Source organism: Microtus oregoni, unplaced genomic scaffold, assembly GCF_018167655.1.
Source record: "Microtus oregoni isolate MIOR12 unplaced genomic scaffold, Mior012 000117F_ref0000505, whole genome shotgun sequence".
NCBI lineage: Eukaryota > Metazoa > Chordata > Mammalia > Rodentia > Cricetidae > Microtus > Microtus oregoni.
Genome location: NW_024544746.1, coordinates 553,421 through 574,514, shown reverse-complemented (window position 1 = coordinate 574,514; position 21,094 = coordinate 553,421). Strand labels below are relative to the sequence as shown.

Genomic DNA, 21,094 nt, shown 5'->3' with positions numbered 1-21,094 from the left:
TCTTTTTGGGGTGAATAAACATTTAGAAATTCACACAATTGCATACCACAGTTCCAGGATGGGCACAATAACTCAGCAAATTATCAAAGAATTTACTTCCTGCTCTGATAAAAAGCAACTGATACTGGTTCATAGACACTGCAAAGCGCACAAAGATGCAACAAACTTAGAGGAAATTTTGTTCGATGATCTTAACCAATCTCCAGTAAATGCTATCTGGTTACAGGCTTTTTACTTGAATATAGAGGAAATAAGCTGAAAGTAACAATCTATGTGCTACACTTCCTTTTTTGGGTGCCAATTTATAATGAATCTCAAATCTAGCTGTCTCAGTACAGTTTTTGTTTTGATTGGAAACTATAAACTTCAGATTGATAACTTTGTAATTGTATAAGCAGTGTTTCCTCTAAGAAATGCTTCCATTCCTGATTGGCATTTACGTTTGTTAACAAGCCTAGATACAACAAGCCTCAATCGCAGAGATTTGACAGTCTAGTAGGGGAAAGCGACTAGGCTACGACAAAGCAAGTGTGAAGTTGTCCCTGCCACTGGGACGTCATGCTGGAGGGGGTAAGCTCATACTCCCAGTGAGGGAGAAGTGCTCCATAGGGCCTGGCTTGAGGAGAAGCTCTGTAACAAGGAGAATGGTACCAACCCTAACCCTGGGACAGACCCCGGACCAGGAAGCTCCCCTCGGTCACGTGCTCCCAACCGTCGCCTCGGAGCAGCCAACGGTCCATGGGTCCCAGACCGTTGGGGCGCAAGTAGCTCGGCAGCAGATGCTCTGAGCAGCTGTAGGCGACATGATCTCCTCCAAGGTGGTGCCCCGAGAGGAGGCTCAGCGGGAGACGCTGTCTGAAGGTCGACTGGAGGCAGAGACCTCCGACGAGGCTGGCCCTAGCTGGGCTGCAGGGCCGCCGTCAGAGCGCCTGCCGCCCCTGGGTCAGGAGGCTCCTCCGCCTCGTCGCTGCCACACCGACTGTTTGGAAGCGCCCCTGTCGCGCTCCTTCCAGCGCCTTGGCGCTGCGGTGGGTTCGCACCCCTGGCTGTTCTTGCTTGGGCCTTTGCTGCTGACGGTCGCGCTGGGCACTGGCCTCATCTTCCTGCCCAAGGAGAAGGAGAACCTGGAGGAGCAGTACACGCCGATTGGCAGCCCTGCCAAGGCCGAGCGGCGCTTCGTGCAGGGTCACTTCAGCACCAACGACACGTACCGCTTCTCCGCCTCCAGGACCAGCTCCGAGGCCAACTTCGCGTCCATCCTGGTGGTGTCTCTCACCGACTCGCTCCTGAAGCAGAGGACATTCACAGAGGTGAGCAAGCTGGACAAAGCGGTGCAGGCGCTGAAGGTGGTACAGGAAAACGGACCGCCGATCCTGTACAAAGAGGTGTGCGCCAAGTACAAGACGCTGTGCGTGCCGCCCAACCCTCTGCTGTATGCCTGGCAGCATAACTTGTCATTGGATCTATCAAGCCTCACCTTCCCCATTCATAACATGTCCAACCACTTCATCTACTTGGCGGACTTCTTTGGGGGAAACATCTTGGGCCAATCGGTGGGAAGAAGTCAACGACTTGCCGAGTCCCGAGCGTTGAGGCTGCTGTATTACCTCAAGACCGAAGACCCCGAGGACAGTGAGCGTAGCAAGGCATGGCTGACTCACTTTCTTGACCATTTCAAGGACATGAAGAGCAGTCTGACTTTAGAAGAGACAGAGGTATTCTGAAGGTTAGGGTTTGCAAGGGAGGCCAATAAGGGTGGGAGGGTTGGAGACGAGGTGGCCCTTGAATTAAAGCTGAATATGCTCTGCTATGCTCGGTATGGAATCCCATTGTAACACGGATAGATGAAGTCACAGATCATAAAGCATTGGCATCATTCTGGTCTGTACACGAATCCTGCATCAGGAACTCTGCTTAATATAGAAAATGACTTTCACACGTGGTGTGGGGTTTGGTTTTCTAATTAAGTTACTTGAAAAATATTTTATTGAGCCCATTCTTGTTCCTAGGAGTTCCTACAGCCTGTTTGTGCCCAATGGAATTAAAAGACAAGACTTTTAAGTTCTGTCATGATGGTTAGTTATAGATAAGACACCTAGCTTAGTATTGAAGTATATGTCATCTGTTAAAATTCTGGGCCAGCAAGTCCAATATATAACCCTAGTGAAAGCAAATGCTCACTGGGAAGCCAAGCATTTCTTAAAGAGCTATTGATGCAACTAAAATATGAAAAGACAGCAATCTAGTGAGATGTAGAATATGCCCACAATTTCCCACAGTTGTCAGTGGGGATAAGGTTTTACAGTGTGCATAAAATTCAATTTTGGTTTGTTTATATTTAGGCTTTTTTTTTTAAAACCTGATCTTAGCTAAAATGTAGAGCAACCATTTAAACTTTGCATTTTGAGGGAAAGGTTGGAAAGCACACTGCAGATTTTATGTGAGGCAAACCATTGACTTTTTACAGTGTGGCCATTAACAAGCTGAAGTGTCCAGCAGAGTTTGTAACTTCTGACAGACTCTGGAACTGGGATTGATACCGAGTATTTTTTGGTTGTTGTTGTTGCAGGTAGTCTACTTTACATCCCTTTCAAGGCAGCTGGAGTTTGAGGCAACCTCCAAGACTGTGATTCCTCTGTTCCATCTGGCATACATTTTAATCATACTGTTTGCCGTTGTATCATGTTTCAGGTAAAACTCTCACTCATGATTTACTTATCACTTTCTAATATATTGTGATAAAACATACACAATATACAATATTTCATTGTAACAATTTAGTGATATTAATTCTATCCATACTGTTTATCCATTACAACTATCTGCTTCCTAGGTTTCTCAACACTGCTAATAGATACTCTATTAATTATGCAGTAACCCCCTAAACCCTTCTCCCATAGTCCCAGAAAAACTAACCTATTTTCTATCTCTGAATTTGCCTATCCTAGACTTTTCCTTTCTGTTCTTTATAGCGTACTCAGTCTAAAGAAACGATAACAGATGAACACTTCTGTTATCTATGGTTTTATTTTTCCATAATTTTAAAGATTTCCAGTTATTCAAGTTTTCCCTTTTTAAAGTAGGTGTCTATTGCCGTACATTGCCTTGTCACCTCACTCCGTAAGTTACAATGTTGTACGGCTTTTCTGTCACTTGATAGAAAACCTATACCAAAAGAAACTTATAGAAGAAAGAATTAATTTTGGCTTATGTTTCTCAAGGGATACAGTTTATTATGGAGCAGGGATCTGGCTGATCATATTTCATCCACACATAGGAAACAGAAGGACAACAGGAAGTACCCAGTGATGTACTTTCTCTGGAAAGGCTCCACCTCCTAAAAGTTCCATAGCTTCTTCAAACAGTACCACCAAATGAAGACCAAGTATTCAGGAAAAAAGCCCATGAGGGAAATTTCTCATTAAGACTAATAGTTTATTCCCCTTGTCCCATAAGTTCATGATTATCTTACAATGCAAAATGCATTTAGTCCAACTTTAAACATTCCCACAGTAGTGGCTGGAGAAATGGCTCAGCAGTTAATAGTACCTGGGTTTGGTTCCTAGCACCCCCACACGGTGGCTAACAACTGCTTGTAACCCCACTTCTAGTTGATCTGACCTGCCCTTCTTATCACTGCAAATGTGGTGTAAGATATATACATACAAAATTTAAAAAGTAAGTTCCTATAGTTTTAAGTCTTAGCACTGTTCGAAAGTTCAAATTTTCTTCGTAACTGTGATTTCCTGTTTTTTTAAAAAAACAAATTATATATATATATGCATATATATATATATACAGATACACATACACATATATCTTATAAAATGGGACATAGTATATATTACCCCTCCAAAAATGGAAGTTTGGGGACATAGTAAGGAAATATTAGAGGGAACCAAGACTGAAATCCAGCAGGACAAATGCAAAGGTTTGTAGCTCTGTGTCTGGTAGCTGGGACTTTAGGTTCAGAGGACTTAGTTAGATGCCTCGGCACTTCCAGCTTCGTTGTCAGCAATATCTCTCCTGAACTGCATCCATTCCCTGTATTCAGCTCTCCTTGATACATGCCTTTTGCAGTTTTGACATCTCAAACATCTTGAGGTCTGAAACACAATCTGGGTTTCACTTTTACAAGCTTCACACAGTGGCCTTTCAGGGTCTCTAACATTGGCACACATCGCTTGGCCTCAGTGGCTCTTTGACACTATGGAAAAAGAATGATTTTCTCAATTTTGCATCTTTCTTGTCTACAAAAGTAGTACTATGTGAACAACACTGAGAATTTCAGCTGCCAGTCTGAGATGGGCCCTTGTCTGTTGGCTTGGTTTGTTTCATTTTCTAATTGCTGAGTTGCTTGCAAGTAGATTGTGTGCTACAAACCTTACTCTCTGTTGATAAAAATAGTTTTGTTTCCAATCTAAAGTTTTTCTTTAACTATTATTTTATTTCATATATATGGGTGTTTTCCTGCGCATATGTCTGTGTGCTGTGTACTTGCTTGGTACCCATGGAGGACAGAAGATGTTGTCAGATACCCTAGAACAGAGTTACAGATGGTGTGAGATACTCTGTGGGTGCTGGGAACCAAACCCTGGTCCCCTGGAAGAGCAGCCAGTGCTCTTAACTGCTGAGCCATTTCTCCAGCTCCTTTTTCTAACTCTTTAAAGAGTTTGTTGAGGTCTGAAAAGCTAAGTCCCTCATTACAACCTTTTATGAAAATGATTCTGTGGCGTTTTTCATTTTTCTGCGTATTTATCTGTACACTGAGCAAGTGACATGAAGTTGTCAGCCCTGGTTTAATCTTCTGGAACCACCATTGATTATGCACTTTCCACTGCTTCCAAACAACATTGTTATTGGAACATCATTGGTCACTATTGTATGACATACTTTTCTTGGAAAAACACAACACAATACACACACACCTACTCACCCCAGGAAGGGAGCTCACAATAGATCAAAGTAATGATTGTGCAGAGTTTAAATTTGAAGAACTAATGAGTTTTTAATGGGGTTACTAAAAGTAATATGCGTAAGGGGGGTTACTTATAGGAATAGGGGTGACTTAAAAAGAGCAGCTGGATCACCAGAAAGCACAACTTAACATGGGTGGCCACTCATGAAAGTCGTATCCCTAGAACTTTCTGCATAATTTGCAAGGAAACTGGATAGACTGAGGGTTTTTCTGTGTCTTGACTGGTTAGACTCCTCTCCTAGCAGATCTATGGGAATTTTTACAAGCTTTTGCTTTCCTAGATGTGTGTCTCTGGAGTTTCTTCCTCCTTCCTGGAATAGGAATAGGTGAAGAAATCTTTGCCTATTTGAATGCGACCTTTCCTTTTGTCTTAGAATCTCTGATTTGAATTCCTATTCATCATCCGCACATATAGGGCCCTAACTTGTTTTCTTTTCCCCATAATGTATTTGGAAGTATAGTTGTCACTCACAGTTTTGAAGCAGTTTCTAGCAAGTGAAGTCTAAAACCTGTAGTGTATTGCCAAGGTTTTAAAATGTACTGATGGAGGCAGAGGGATGGTTCTTATAGAGAACCCAGGTTCAGTTCCCAGCATTCACTTGGTGGCTTATGATAAAGCATCCTCTTCTGACCTCTGTGGGAAGAAGGAATGGGCATTATGAACATATAGATATGCAGGCAAAACAAACATACACACAGAAGAAAATAAATCCAAAAATTTTAAAATTTTCTGTTGTCTTGACAAGGAAATAGGTTGGTTGTTCAAAATGTGTTGTACTCCAATTCTTTTCTTTCCTTTTTCAAATTATCAACCTTTCTATAAAGCACACATCATCAAATAGATAAAAATCATGAAAATGATTTTAAACAATGTTTCCATACCTTTAGCACAGTATCTACTGGACTAATTTGAAATTGCAGACTATTTGTACTATGTTTATGTCTAGTTGAAGTCAGGGGTTGGATGGACAAAGAGCTGAATATGTGCTCCATTTCACACACAGCTTGCCCTTGACTGTGCTTTGGATGTGGTTTGAGGGAATCCTAGTTAATGTATTGATAACTTGGTTTTTAGCATTGTGATATTGGGAGACAGTAGAGTCTATGAAAAGTGATAGGGATGCTGTCCTCAGAGAGCACTGGCATGACACTCATTAGTTCTTGTAACAAAAAGTTGTCATGAAAACAGAAAATCTTTCTCCTAAATCTATTTTCCCATCTTTCCTTTTATTCTCTCCCCCCCCCTCTCTCTTTCCTACCACAAAGACATTTACCATGTTATAACACAGTGCGAGGAGCTCTTGCAAAGATGCTGCATCATCCTCTTGGACCTTCAGAATTGTGAACTAAATCAATGGTTTTTATTTTATAAAGTATCAGGCCACCAATTTAAAACATTTAAAATTAATAGTTGCTTTTAAAAAGTAGATTCAACATCTACCTTTTATCATATCTATATCCTCCCTTTTTCTTTTTAGAATAGATTCAATAATCTACCTTTCTATCTTGTCATATTTATATCCCCTTTTTACTTTTAATCCCCCAAAGGAGATCCCTGAGATTACAAAATTTACACCCCAACTCCCAACCCTATGCCAGTTATAATCAACCCCTAATTGATGTCCCTAACCCTGAGGATAAACTTTGTTGAAAGAGGGGGCGTTGTCTTCTAGAATTACTTCCAGCTGTCATGAAAGCCATGTTCTTTCTATGGGATCCTGTAAAAACTAAAATGATGGGAGCTGGAGAAATGGCTCAGAGGTTAAGAGCATTGCCTGCTCTTCCAAAGGTCCTGAGTTCAGTTCCCAGCAACCACATGGTGGCTCACAACCATCTGTAATGGAGTCTGGTGCCCTCTTCTGGCCTGCAGACATACACACAGACAGAATATTGTATACATAATAAATAAATATTAAAAAAAAAACTAAAATGATGGTTAAATTTCAAGAGTACTGTCTGGTATAATTGCAAATAGTCTCTGAGTAGTGGGTAGGGTTTTTCTGAAGTTCTCGTTTGAAATTCTGGCAATAACGTTGTAAGAAGGTGCATCATTTCAGCTGACCAAGTTGGAATCATTTTGAGCAGCTGGTACCCAAAACTGATCTTAAAGTAGCATTATCAACATCATGATGTCATAACAGCCAGATTAAATCATTGTTGTAGGACCCCCATCTTCTTCCTGGAAACTTCAAAGAATACTGCAGGAAAATTTATTGTTCATCATTATTATTCATATAGACATATATTCAATGAAAGGTATGATAGAGACAGAAATATTTATGGAGAAAAGTAAAATCTTTCCTAAATTCTTTCTTCTGTCTGTCCCATACCAGATGGCTCTATATGAGACAGAAACTCCGAATTTTTCTTTTAACAACATGCTTGGATTTAGAGATGGATAGTCATTGTTCAACTCCAAAGCCAACTTTGATTTTTAAGTGATTTATGCTTCTGTTATACTGAGAAGTGAATATATATGTAATGAAATTTTACCTTGTAAAGGATATGGTACCATAAGTCAGATTTCTCTTTGCTTGTTGATTCTTTCTGGATAGCTATGTTTTCTTCTTTCGGCATCTAAATGTCCAAAGTCTCTTGACTTTTTGAAGATGAGTATTTTTCTGCAAAGACAAGAACAGAATCTGCCCCAACCCTTATGAGGGTTTCTTACCACTTATATGATTGTAATCTCTGTGGATGAACTGTTATTTTTATGTCTCAGAGATTTCTCTTTTTCAAACTGAATTTTTATTAATTTTGATGATATCCATAGCTCTTCTTCTCCTGTAGAAACAAGAGAGAAACCCCTTCCCCAGTCTCCTGGTTTCTGTTGAAATAGGAGCGGCGGGGCAGTGTCCCCAGCACCCGGCCGCCCACAAGGCTAGCTCTAGCTTATGCCCCAAAATAATTACACCGAAACTGTATTCTTTTAAACACCGCTTGGCCCATTTCTATCTAGCCTCTTCTAGGCTAGCTCTCGCACCTGGACTAGCCCATTTCTAATAATCTGCTGTAGCCCATGAGCTGGTTTACCAGGAATGATCTTAACCTGCATCTGCCTGGAGTGGGAGAATCATGGTGACTCTCTGACTCAGCTTCTTTCTCCCAGCATTCTGTTCTGTTTACTCCACCCACCTATGTTTTAACCTATGAGGGCCAAGCAGTTTCTTTATTGCTTAACCAATGAAATCAACAGATAGAAAGATGACCCTCCTCCATCAGGTTTCCATTCTGAAGTCAACACATTCTTGAAATACACTGGCTGATTTAATTCAAATTTTTTTTCTATTATCCAATCTCTCTGCTGTTGTTTCTTTCTCATTAGTGATAAGAAAATTCAAGGTTAATAAAGCATTATACAATCTATTTCTGGAAGTATTTTTCTATCCCTTTCTGTTTGTTTAGCATGTACTTTATAGTTCAATTTGATTTTTCTATAACTGCCTGACCTGAGGGATTGTTTGATGTACCTGTAATATGTATATATTTATATATGCATATGTATGGATATGAGATATGTAGATGACAGATATAAAAATTATCACCCTAGAGGCTTTTGCCATGGTGTCTAAGTCAACAACCAATTGGTCTGATTTCAGTATGAAAGCTGCCATCACAAGTTTTTATTTTTCTCTCTAAACTTACAGGTTGGACTGTGTAAGAAACAAAATGTGGGTAGCAGTCTCTGGAGTGTTTTGTGTTGCCTTGTCAGTGGTGAGTGGCTTTGGCTTGATGCTGCACATTGGAGTCCCTTTTGTGATCATAGTTGCAAATTCACCATTTCTTATTCTTGGTGAGTAAAACAAAATATGAAGCTGTGTTGAGCCTGTAGGTATGCGGGGTGAAAAAGGGAACACATTTGTGTAGAAAGCTCAAGCAACTGGAAGAACAAATTGGATTATCTATCTTCAGAGTTGGAAAAATGTAGTATCCCAGACAAATAGAAAGGAGAATGGACTTTAGTTTACACTGAAAATATGCAAGAAGTATTTTGTATCAAGGGATACACACTAAATTTAAAAAAGTTTTTCTCTAGATTAATCAGTACTAGCAAGATTATTTTGGAATGTCGTGTGTAAATGAGTACTCAAGAGTTTGCTGTAGAAAAAATATAAATTGGTTTGTATTCCCCAAGTTTATAGCAAAAAATTATAGAGCAACAATTTCAGTTCTATAAAATTTATTTGATACATGTAATTGATCATAAGAACAAATGGGTTTACTTTGGTGTGTTTTAGAATAAGAAAATATTGAAAGCAACTTGATCCCATATCAATATGGCGTTTGTCAAATCAAACATATTAAAAATGGAAACCGTATTTGACCTTTTAAAAAAGACATATAATGAATTAAATGAAAATTTGTCATTATGAATCAAGATACATGCAATAGATAATTTCATGGGTATAGCTGCATAGAACAAATTCTAGATGAATTTTTTTAAAATATTTATTTATTTATTTATTATGTATACAATATTCTGTCTGTGTGTATGTCTGCAGGCCAGAAGAGGGCATCAGACCTCATTCCAGATGGTTGTGAGCCACCATGTGGTTGCCGGGAATTGAACTCAGGACCTTTGGAAGAGCAGGCAATGCTCTTAACCACTGAGCCATCTCTCCAGCCCCTCTAGATGAATTTTTAAAATGTGTTTTCAAGCCAGGCGATGGTGGCGCACGCCTTTAATCCCAGCACTTGGGAGGCAGAGGCAGGCGGATATCTGTGAGTTCGAGACCAGCCTGGTCTACAGAGCTAGTTCCAGGACAGGCTCGAAAGCCACAGAGAAACCCTGTCTTGAAAAACCAAAAAAAAAAAAAAAAAAAAAAAAAAAAAAAAAAATTAAAAAAAAGAAAAAGATGTTGTAATAGGAGTGGCAGGCCTGCGTCCCCAGCACCCCGGCTGCCTGGCTAGCTTATGCCCTGAAATAACAACACACAAATTGTATTCATTTAAACATTGCTTGGCCCTTTAGCTCTAGCCCTTACTGGCTAATTCTGATATCCCGATCAACCCATCTCTAATAATCTGTGAGCCCTGGTCTTACTGGGAAGATTCTAGCCTACATCCATCTTGGGTCGGTGCTTCATCGCGTGCGTCTGCCCGGGAGAGAGGAGCATGGTGTCTCTCTGAGCTCACTTCCTCTTCCTCCCAGCATTCTGTTCTGTTTACTCCTCCCACCTATGTTTTAACCTATGAGGGCCAAGCAGTTTCTTTATTGCTTAACCAATGAAATCAACAGATTGATATATGACACTCCCACATCAAAAAGAGTAAAATGTGTTTTAAGAATTTTTCTTGCAAGGGTGATTATAGTTTTTTTGTATTGCTGTTTTTAAATTTTATTTTACAGTAAGTATGCATGTCAAACTATGCAATTTGAGAGAAATCAGTTTTTCCCCTATAAATAGATGGGTTTATATTGCACATCAGTTTAGCCTGCTCTTAAGATTACACTTCCATGTTGTTGAAATAGGAGCGGCAGGGCTGCGTCCCGGGCACCCGGCCGCCCCCACGGCTAGCTTTACCCGAAATAATTACACGGAAACTGTATTCTTTTAAATACCGCTTGGCCCATTTCTATCTAGCCTCTTCTAGGCTAGCTCTCGCACCTGGATTAGCCCATTTCTAATAATCTGCTGTAGCCCATGAGCTGGCTTACCAGGAATGATCTTAACCTGCATCTGCCTGGAGTGGGAGAACCATGGCAACTCCCTGACTCAGCTTCTTTCTTCCAGCATTCCGTTCTGTTTACTCCGCCTACCTAAGGGTTGGCCTATCAAATGGGTCTAGGCAGTTTCTTTATTAATAAGAAATCACTCCCACATCACCATGTTCATACAGTCAGCCACTGTGCCCATAGTCATCAACAACTAGGTTGATGTCTTTATTGTAAGCCAGTTTGTACTCACTGTATTCATACGGTCTATATCCATAGGAGTGTAAGTATAGATTTGTAAAGAGTATATGTAATTCTAGCAACTCAGTAACTGTGAGGAGAATTTCTGAACAAATTTCCATAAGTAATAAAATCAGATTTTAAACACCCAAGAGTTACCACTGCATTCCATTCCATTATTAGTTTTTAGTGCCTCTGATTGTTTCCTCTGTTCAGTTGCTGGTTATGGGGTGTTACCATACAGTATATGACAGCCCCTCTACCTTTGCGCAACTTCCTACCTCAATTATATCTGAACTACAGGCCAGCTTGTAATTTTCAGTATTCTCCTAACCTTAACTTGTAACCAATGAAAAAGAAGTAAAGATCAGCATTGCAGTCCCAAACCTGCTGTTAAATAAACATGGAAATTAAAAGCACACATGACTGCAAGCGGTCTCCACTTCAGTCTAATGCTAGAGAGAAGTCATTGGTAGCTGGCTCAGACTGTCTAGTCTCCCTGCTTTTGCATCTTCATTCTTTACACTATTAATGTAAAAGCTCTCAAACATTCTTCAGTTTTGTTTCAAGCCAACCATGAAATGGCACCATGGAAAGGACTCCAAAGATTCACTTTTGCACACCTTTCTCATCTCAGGACCAAAGAAACATTCTGTCCAACAGAGACACTAGATTTGTGTGTATGCCTAATAAAAATGGCACAACTTGGATGGCCTTATGCTTACTTGCAAAAACATTTGCCAACTCCCACAGAATGTCTGATGGATGTGTTTGTGTATTAGTTGAAATGACTCACGGGATCAAAGACAGATTGCTGGTGCTGTTTCAACTGGTATGCAATCAGGTAGATGTCCCCCTTTTATCACGAAGACACCCTGGGTAAACACTAGGGAGTGTTCTGTGTACTAACTAGCAGCATAGGTATGTACAAAGCTAAGACCTATTACAGAGGAAAGAGTGACAAATTTTGTCATAAATTCAGAAGCAGACTGAGAAGATGGTGTTGAAACAGAGATTTTCAAGACAAGTAATAAAAAATGCTTGGTTGTTTTAATATTTAATGTGTATTATTAATATATAGAAAGATCTGTTCTTTTGTTATAGGTGTTGGGGTTGATGACATGTTTATCATGATTTCTGCCTGGCAGAAGACCAGCCTCATGGAAAGCATAAGAGAACGACTCTCCAATTCATATTCAAAGGTGGCAGTGTCCATTACAATCACCACCCTCACCAATGTCCTTGCTTTTTATACGGGAATCAGCAGCTCTTTTAGGTCTGTACAGTATTTTTGCATCTATACAGGAACAACTCTGCTCTTTTGCTATTTTTATAATATCACCTGCTTTGGAGCAATTATGGCTCTGGATGGTAAAAGAGAGGTTGCGTGCTTCCGCTGGCTAGAAAAGCCAGACCCAAAATATGCCTCATTCAAAAAATCCTGCTGTGTCCCATTTGGTTCAACCCCAGAGGAGAATGGGGAAGATAAGCATCCAATGAATTTGTTCTTTAGAGACTATTTTGGCCCTTTCCTCACAACTTCTAAAGCCAAGTTTTTTGTAGTGCTGGTATACATTTTCTACATCATAAGCAGTATATATGGATGTTTCCAAGTGCAGGAAGGGTTAGATCTTCGGAACCTTGCTAGTGATGATTCCTACATCACACCATATTTTAATGTTGAGGAAGATTATTTTTCAGACTATGGTCCAAGGGTTATGGTCATAGTCACTGAGAGTGTTAACTACTGGGATGGTGAAGTAAGGCAGAAGCTGGACAACTGTATGGTGAAATTTGAAGAAAATGACTATATAGACAAAAATCTCACAGAGTTTTGGTTGAAAGCATATATTCAATATATGAATAACAGTAGAAAGGATCCTAATGACAAGAATACATTTATGAATAATATTTCAGGTTTTTTAAAAGTTTCCCCTGTTTTTACATATGATGTTAATATTTCCTCATCAAATGAGATCATTGCCTCCAGAGGCTTCATTCAGACTGTAGGGGTTTCTTCATCAAGCAGTAAGAAGAGAATGTTACTAGAGTTACGAGGCATAGCTGAGAACTGTGAGGTTCCCTTGATGGTGTATAACCAGGCATTCATCTATTTTGACCAGTATGCTGCGATAATAGAAAACACTGTTCGGAATGTCATGGTTGCATCAACAGCTATGCTCATTGTCTCCCTGTTGCTAATTCCTCACCCAGTGTGCTCCTTGTGGGTTACTTTTGCTATTGCATCTGTGATTGTGGGGGTGACTGGTTTCATGGCATTCTGGAATGTTAATCTTGATTCCATATCCATGATTAATCTTGTTATTTGTATAGGGTTTTCTTTTGATTTTTCTGCACACATTTCCTATGCATTTGTTTCCAGTTCTGAGACCTCAGTAAATAAAAAGTCAATTGAGGCGTTATATATGCTAGGCTATCCAGTGTTGCAAAGTGCAATTTCAACAATAATAGGGGTGTGTGTTTTATCTGCAGCTAAAGCTTACATCTTCAGGACATTTTTTAAGATTATGTTTCTTGTTATGTTTTTTGGGGCCGCTCATGGCCTAATTTTTATTCCAGTATTCTTAACCTTTTTTTGAAAGTTTGTTTCAATACACGGTAAATAGCCATAACCAGTTAGAGAATTCCTGATGACCTGAATCCAGTCTGATTGCAAAATGTACTCATTAAGACTAGTCAATAGAAAAAGAGAGAGATGAATTAGAAGAGGCATTTCAGGGTAAGAAAAACCAGGGGTAGGGGTGGGAGGGAAGAGAGGGTAATGTTGGATATAAACAAAGAACATTGTATACATGTATGAAAATGTCTCAATAAAAACCATTAGTTTGTTCAACTGGTATGCACTAATAAAGTATGAATTATTAATATATAACTGAAAACAGATATAAAGTGTTAAAAATAGTCATTCCAGTTAAAAGATGTTTTCTTGATTTTGAAGTTCCATATTAAATTGTTGTTCCTTAACATATTCTGAGAAAAATTAAAATGTCTTTACCAAATTCAGAAAAATGTTATCATCTTTATTCTAATATCTACAATAAGTCTTAGTTACTTTTCTATTGATGTGATGACCAAAACCAAACTTTGGAAGGTAAGGTTTATTCCAGTTTATAGCTTATAGTCCATCACAAAGGAAAGTCAGGACAAGAACAGAGAGACAGAAACTGAGGCATAGACTGTTGGAAAAACTCTTATTGGATTGTTCCTCATGGGTTGCTCAGCCTGATTTCTTACATACCCTAGGGAGCCTTTCCAGAGATGGCCCATGAAGGGACTGTAAGCTAGGTACTGTGGGTACTCAGCTATCAAAAACAAGACATTACTCTCTCTTTTTCGAGACAGGTATTTTCTGTGTAGTCCTGGCTGTTCTAGAATTCACTCTGTACACCTGACTGGCCTTAAACTCAGATCTGCCTGCCTTTGCCTCCTGAGTACTGATATTAAAGGTGTGTGCCATTCCTGCCACCTTTGTCATAACGCTGTTTGGGAACATGCATAGTTTTTTGAAGGAGATAGCATTCAATTCTGAATAAATAAATTTATTAGATTAGTTCAGCAGCATTTATAAACAAATATCTTTTAGCATCTGTTGCTCCTTCCTCAGCATTTAAATAATTTAAAGAGAGCATAATAGTATACAGTATCAAAATTCTCTGTCTATTTTCCATCTTTGTACAGCTTTGTTTTAACCTCTATTTCGTTTATTTTTACTTTTAACTTTTTGCTTTTTAGACAGGTTCTCTGTATCTTTGACCTGGAATAACTCTGTAGACCAGGCTGTCTTTGAACTCTCAGAGATCCGCCTGTCTCTGCCTCCCAGGCATTCGGGATTAAAGGTGTACACTACTACACCTTGAACTCACAGAGATCTGTTTGTCTCTGCCTTCTAGGCACTGGGATTAAAGGCATGTGCCACCACACCTTGAAGTCACAGAGGTCAATCTCCCTCTGCCTTTCAAGTGTTGGGATTAAAGGTGTGTACTACCACACACAACAACTCTCTTCCTTTTTTTTTGTTTTTTACTTTAAGAACTTCAACTTTTAGTCTGCATATATTTTTAACACACTGTAAACCATTTAAAAATTTTCTTTGTCTTTGAATCTCTCTTTACTGTATGTCTCTCTTTTTCTGACCACATGAGTCTTTAATTTACCAAGCAATATCAGTAGGACTAAAGGCGTGGCTTTGCCGGCTAGATGTAGCCCATTCCTTAGCTTTCCAGCCTCATGGCTGAGGTACTGGCTGTAGCCATGTTTACTGCCACAACTCTATGGCATTTCAAGGTCCCTGCCAGCAAGTGAGCTTCAGCAGCCTGTGCTTGCAAACCACACGAACAGCCTGCGTAAAAGAGTCAGAGTTTGCCCTGGCAGGACAGCCCAGAAAGCCGGCATTTTTAAATGGCGCAGCTTTTTTCCTGCTACGGCTGAAAACCGAAAAGCATGCGTTCAGCTTTTCGTCAACACCGTTTAAGTGTTTCGTGGCAGGACCTCTTAATGAGCTGCAGGGTTTTGCAGCTAAAGCTGAGTCAGGAAGCCTCTCTTAGATGAGAGTGCTTGCTTGCCTCTAGCAAGCAGAGCAGAACCGAGAAATTGCTGCTACCAAGAAACCAGGCACAATGCTTTCATTTTGTTCTAGAATTGCTTCCCAAGCTGTCTTAGGCTTTATGTGGAAGCAGTTGTCCACGTGGGTGCCATTTGTAGTAATAAGGGGCAGCGGGGCTGCGTCCCTGGCATCCCAGCCGCCTGGCTAGCTTATGCCCCGAAATAACAACACACAAACTGTATTCATTTAAACACTGCTTGGCCCTTTAGCTCTAGCCCTTACAGGCTAATTCTCACATCCTGATCAACCCATCTCTAATAATCTGTGAGCACTGGTCTTACCGGGAAAGGTTCAGCATGTCTAACCTGGCGGCTTGCTTCATTGCGTGCGTCTGCCCGGGAGAGCGGAGCATGGCGTCTCTCTGAGGCGTCTGCTCCCAAGAGGAGAGCTGTGGAGTCTGAGCTCACTTCCTCTTCCTCCCAGCATTCTGTTCTGTTTACTCCTCCCACCTATCTTCTAACCAATGAGGGCCAAGCAGTTTCTTTTTATTTAACCAATGACCTTCCTCCATCAAATGCCAATAGTTGTGTAACCACTACCTCCTCCAAACTGTAGAACTGAATGAGCATGGTAATTTACACCTGTTACACCAGCACTTTGGAGAGAGAAACAGCAGCTAAAGGTCAGCCTGGGCTACATGAGACTTTGTGCTTAAGAAACAAACAGTTCCATCACCCCAAACACAGTGAAGTACCAGCCAGTACTTCCTTGCCTCCCACAGCCCTTGGTGAGGTGGCTACTTAAGTATAACCTCTTGTCTTTTGTTTGTGTGACCCCTTTATCTAAGAGTTTGTCCCTCTCTTCTGGTTGGTAACAGGGTTTGAAGCATGATTTAACAAAAGCTCAGGGTCAGAAATTGGTGTTCAATATGAAGATCCAAAAAGCAAAACATCCAGCCACTGGCTTTTACCTCGACCTCAGTCTGAAATGGCAATAGTACCTTCTGAAATCTCAGAAGGAGATTGCTTCTAAGAGCTGTCTTCCCCTGTCTTGTATTTCTCTCTAGGGCTGGGAGTAAAGGTGTGCGCCACTATTATTAAAGGCATGTACCACCCAGTTTCTATAGCAACTAGTGTGTCACTGGGATTAAAGGTGTGTGTCATTGTGGCTACTGAGATTAAAGGTGTGTGTTACCATAACCTGGCTTTGTTTTACTCTCAGATCTCCAGAAAGTCTTTATTTATTAAAATACATTTGAAATGATACTACAAGGGCTGATAGGAGGGCCTCAAAAACAAAAATATGTCCTGTGGATCCAGTGGAGTTGGAGGAGCCAGGTTACTGAGCCCCGGCATTGCTTCTACGGCAATTCTCTATCCATAGAGTGTGCTTATCTCAAATGTTGCATGGATGGAATTATGTGGTGTGTTGGCTGCAGCTTCTTTGACAATGCTCGGTTAATTTGAGATTTATCTGATACATAAGTTAGCAGTTTGTTTTTATTGTTGAATATATGTCCATCATATGGATATACCACATCTTATTTTTGCATTCTCTGTTGAAAGATGTTTGGGCAGTTATAAAGCCCTTTCCAGTTTCATATACTTGCATATGGGTTTTTATGTCAATGTATCTCTGCACTCTCAGATATGTGTGAAAAGAATGACCTTATGCATCTCCTAATTATCCACATGTTAAAGGCTTGTATCCAGCCTTGAGAGGTAGTGGACTCTTTTAAAAGGTAGAACCTAGCAAGACGACCATAGATTATTGGATATATGCTTCTTAAGGGATTAATGAGGCCTTGATCTCTTTCCTTTATTGTTCCTGACCATGACATGAACAGGTCTCTTCTGCCAGACTTGTCTGCAATGATGTGCTATGCTGGTCCAGACCCCAAAGCAACAGGGCCCATTGACTCTCTTAGCTAGGTGTTCTATTACTGTGAACAAAACAACTTGGGGAAGAAAAGATTTATTTCATCTTATAATTCCATGTCACAGTCTATCACTGATGAAAATCAGGACAAGAACTCAAACAGGGTAGGAACCTAGAGCCAGGAGTTGTCATGGCTTGTTCAGACTGCTTTCTTATGGCAGCCAGGACCATCTGCTCAGGTGTACCAACACCCACAATAGGGTGCACCCTTCCCCATCAATCACTAATAAAAAAAATAAATAGGTTTTCTGTAGCCTGATAATAGGTTTCTTCACTAAGCCAGATCAAGCCAAATAGAAAAAGTGGAAGAAGAGGGTTTTTTGGGTTTTTTTTTTTTTGTTTGTTTGTTTTTTTTAGCAAAGCAACTTCTGGATGAATTCTCCAGTTCCAGAGATTTAGGCTGGAGAAGTCATACACCTGAACAGGGAGCTTTTATATAGGCTGTAGGCAAGAAGTGATGATGTATCTGCCACAGCTAGGTTTATGCCCAAGTATGGTCAAAAGCTGAACACTTTAGGCAGGGACTTGGGCAGCTGGCAACTTCAGGGAAGGAAGCTGCAGTAACCACTAAGAACACAGAATTCGACTTTTTGGTGCCTCCCCTTTGTTCAGAGATTCTGTGAGTAGGCAGACTTTGGTGGGAGGCATGGGGCTTTCCAGATCATGAAGAGGAGAGCTGGAGGTTCCAACCAGACAAAATGTACTGCAGATTTGTAGATGAAGACTGCTTTTTTGTTTCCTGGCTGCCCAGAACCGAATAGTTACACAGAAACTATATTATAACAGTGCTCGGCCATTGACTCAGGTATATTCTACCTAGCTCTTACATCTGAAATTAACCCATTTCTATTCATCTGTGTATCTCCACATGGCTGTGGCCTACCAATAAGGTTCCAGCGTCTGTCTCCTTCAGCATCTAAATGGCATGGCATCTCTTTGACTCTGCCTACTCTCTCTCTACATCTCTGTTGGAATTTACCACCTGACTTTACTCTGCTAAGCCATTGACCAAAACTGCTTTATTCATTAGCCAATAAAAGCAAGATATATACATCCCACATCATATCCCCTTTCTGCCTAATTAAAAAGAAGGTTTTAACTTTAACATAGTAAAATTGCATATAACAGAACAATTATCAAGCAAGAATTATAGTTACAGTATTTCTTTGTGAGTGTAAAGTTTCATAGCTAAATTATCTTTTATCATAACTAAGGAAAACTATAACTATCTGTCTTCAACTCCACCAAAGACCCTAGAGGATATAATATTACCTAAGTTCAGAGGAAGTGCACTGCAAGCAACTTCCAAATCTCTAGAGTTGACAAAGATGTCTCGTTGCCCGGACAGTCACCCAAAGTTTTTTCCGTCATGTTGGGGCATCCATCTTCAGCCTATGGGCCCATGGCATCCAGCAGACTTTTCGGTACTGTCAGCTCAGTCTCTTTCTGATGGAACTCCAGAAATGGAGGGCAAAGACATGTGTCTTGCTCAGTGCATATTTGTTTGATGTTGTAGACACTGGTGACCTCCAGTAATGTGGTTGTGGCCCTCTTCAGGGAAGAGTGGAAGCTGCTGAATGCTGATCAGCAGATTCTGTACAAAGATGTGATGCCGAGAACTGCAGGAAGCAGCTTTCTCTGAGAAGGGCCACAAAAGTGATTTAGTTTTTGTTTGTTTGTATAGGTATTTTGTTGGGATGTCTGTTGGTATACCACAGGGTCTTAGAGGCCCCAAGACTTTAGCACAACCAGCACCACCTTGGAAGTACCATTTAGGTCATGGAATCCAGCATGTAGTGACACCACCTGCCAAAAGGAGATCAAAGACCTAATTCATAAATGTCTGTAGTTTTGGGAAAGTCTTTTGGCTTCTGTAGTTCTGCTTCTGACTAACTGTTCTTGCTACAACCCAGGATGTTGATGAGTTTTCCAATTACATACATTTCATTTCAATGCTATTATGTCTAACATGCAAATTGTTATATAGCTTCCAAAGGTGTTTTCTTTTTTCCCAGCCTCCCGAGTGTGTGCATAAGGACAACCAGCCTTCTGGGTAAAAAGAAAACAGAACTTTTGCTCATCCCCACTCCTTCATTCTCTGTCTCTTTTCTCTGATCTGTTCTCAGCTCATCTAGCATCCTACCTTCAGCATTCACATTAATTAATTGAGTGATATTTGTGTTTATTTTTGAAGACAATATCTCACTATGTAGCCCTGGCTGACCTGGAACTCACTATGTTTGTATACTAACCAGGCTGTCCTCAAACTCACAGTGATTTACCTGTCTCTGCTTCCTAAGTGCTGGGAGGTAAGGTGTGTGCCACCAAGCACTTCTCAATACTGCTGTCTTAATAATTTACAGCTAATATCTTCCATGCTATATAGAATAGTAGCAGGAACTGGAGACAAAGCCCATAAAACCTCATCTGAAGCAGCCTGAGGTCTTTCAGAGACCTCTACTTAGATGGAGCCAGGGTCCTTGGCTTTGCCACTGAAAAGAATTCTAGGTTGAGTCAGTATAAATCACACTTAAGGTTTATATAAAAAGATTTTTAACATAGATATTACCATAGGTATTAAGTAAGATAGACAGCCCTTTACACACACACACACACACACACACACACACACACACACACGGGAAAGGCTAGTATTCATCTAGGTGTGGGTATTAATTTCGTGTGGGGGTTTCTGCAAACACCTTGGCCAACAGAGTGTCAATCTGTGTGAGGCAAAAAGGAACTCAGATTCAATAGGATTCAGTAGTCAGTAATGGTTCAAGTTATTATAGGCATTACTTATGTAGAGTATAATTTGAAAAAAAAGTTTCCTGGTGTAACAGAATCCCATGAGCACAGTAAAGCTTAAGGCACAACTAAAAAGAAACATTTTTCAAAATACATGTCTCTTATTAAATAAAGATGGGTTCCATAGATAGACTATAGATGTTATCTTAAGAGCCTTGGGATGATGTTCAGATAGTACAAAGGTCATCTAGGCTATTGACCACCTCCATTCCTAGTCTTCCAGAAAACAGGTTATACATCTCTTCCTTTGAAGAGACAATCCTGTATGTTTAGCATTCCTGGTTTTCCTGTTCCTTATCTGCAAGCACAAGGATCTCTGTGCCCCAAACAATTTCATAAGAGAGTTGTGTGGTGCCTTACTAATAGCAATATATATGATTTTGTTGGCTTCTGATGTTTTGGATTTTATACCATTTTGGATTTCATAGCAGTTTCTTTTTTTATGGTTTTTATTTTAACTTTATGTGAGTGTGAAGGTGTCAGATCTCCTGGAACTGGATTTCCAGATAGTTGTGAGCCGCCATGTGGGTGCTGGGAATTGAACCCGGGTCCTCAGGAAGAGCAGTCAGTGCTCTTAACCACTGCGCCATCTCTCCAGCCCACCATTTTGGATTTCAGATTAGGTATGTTCCCACTGCCTGTAATGTAGTGTGTTTATCTCATGGAAATACCCCATTCTATTGGGCATTTTTTTAACCTGTGGACTATTATGAAGATGATTTCTTCCTATGCTGCACTATCTAATTGATAATAATGTTGCTATTTTAAACTATAGGTAATGTTTGGTATTTGGTTGTCAGCTGACATCTGAGTGTTAGAAGATGGAGTTCTCGGTATCTTGGGGAAATCTAGGAATGATGGTTAGAATCAAACTTGAGAACCACAGAGAACAGGGCATCGTTCTGATAGC

General features: G+C 40.3%; 1 protein-coding gene across 1 annotated transcript; it reads left to right on the top strand.

Annotated features, from left to right (window-relative positions):
* Positions 1–803: 803 nt before the first annotated feature.
* On the top strand, positions 804–13,474 carry LOC121444078 (patched domain-containing protein 3). The gene is made up of 4 exons (XM_041645835.1): positions 804–1,715; positions 2,570–2,691; positions 8,626–8,771; positions 11,979–13,474. Exons 1-4 carry the CDS (start codon positions 804–806, stop codon positions 13,472–13,474), a joined length of 2,676 nt encoding a protein of 891 aa, XP_041501769.1.
* The last annotated feature ends 7,620 nt before the right edge of the window (positions 13,475–21,094 follow it).

Coding starts and splice junctions, on each gene's coding strand:
- LOC121444078 (XM_041645835.1), top strand. CDS start 804: ATGATCTCCTCCAAGGTGGTGCCCCGAGAGGAGGCTCAGCGGGAGACG. Junction 2,692..8,625: donor GCCGTTGTATCATGTTTCAG/GTAAAACTCTCA, acceptor CTAAACTTACAG/GTTGGACTGTGTAAGAAACA. Junction 8,772..11,978: donor TTCACCATTTCTTATTCTTG/GTGAGTAAAACA, acceptor CTTTTGTTATAG/GTGTTGGGGTTGATGACATG.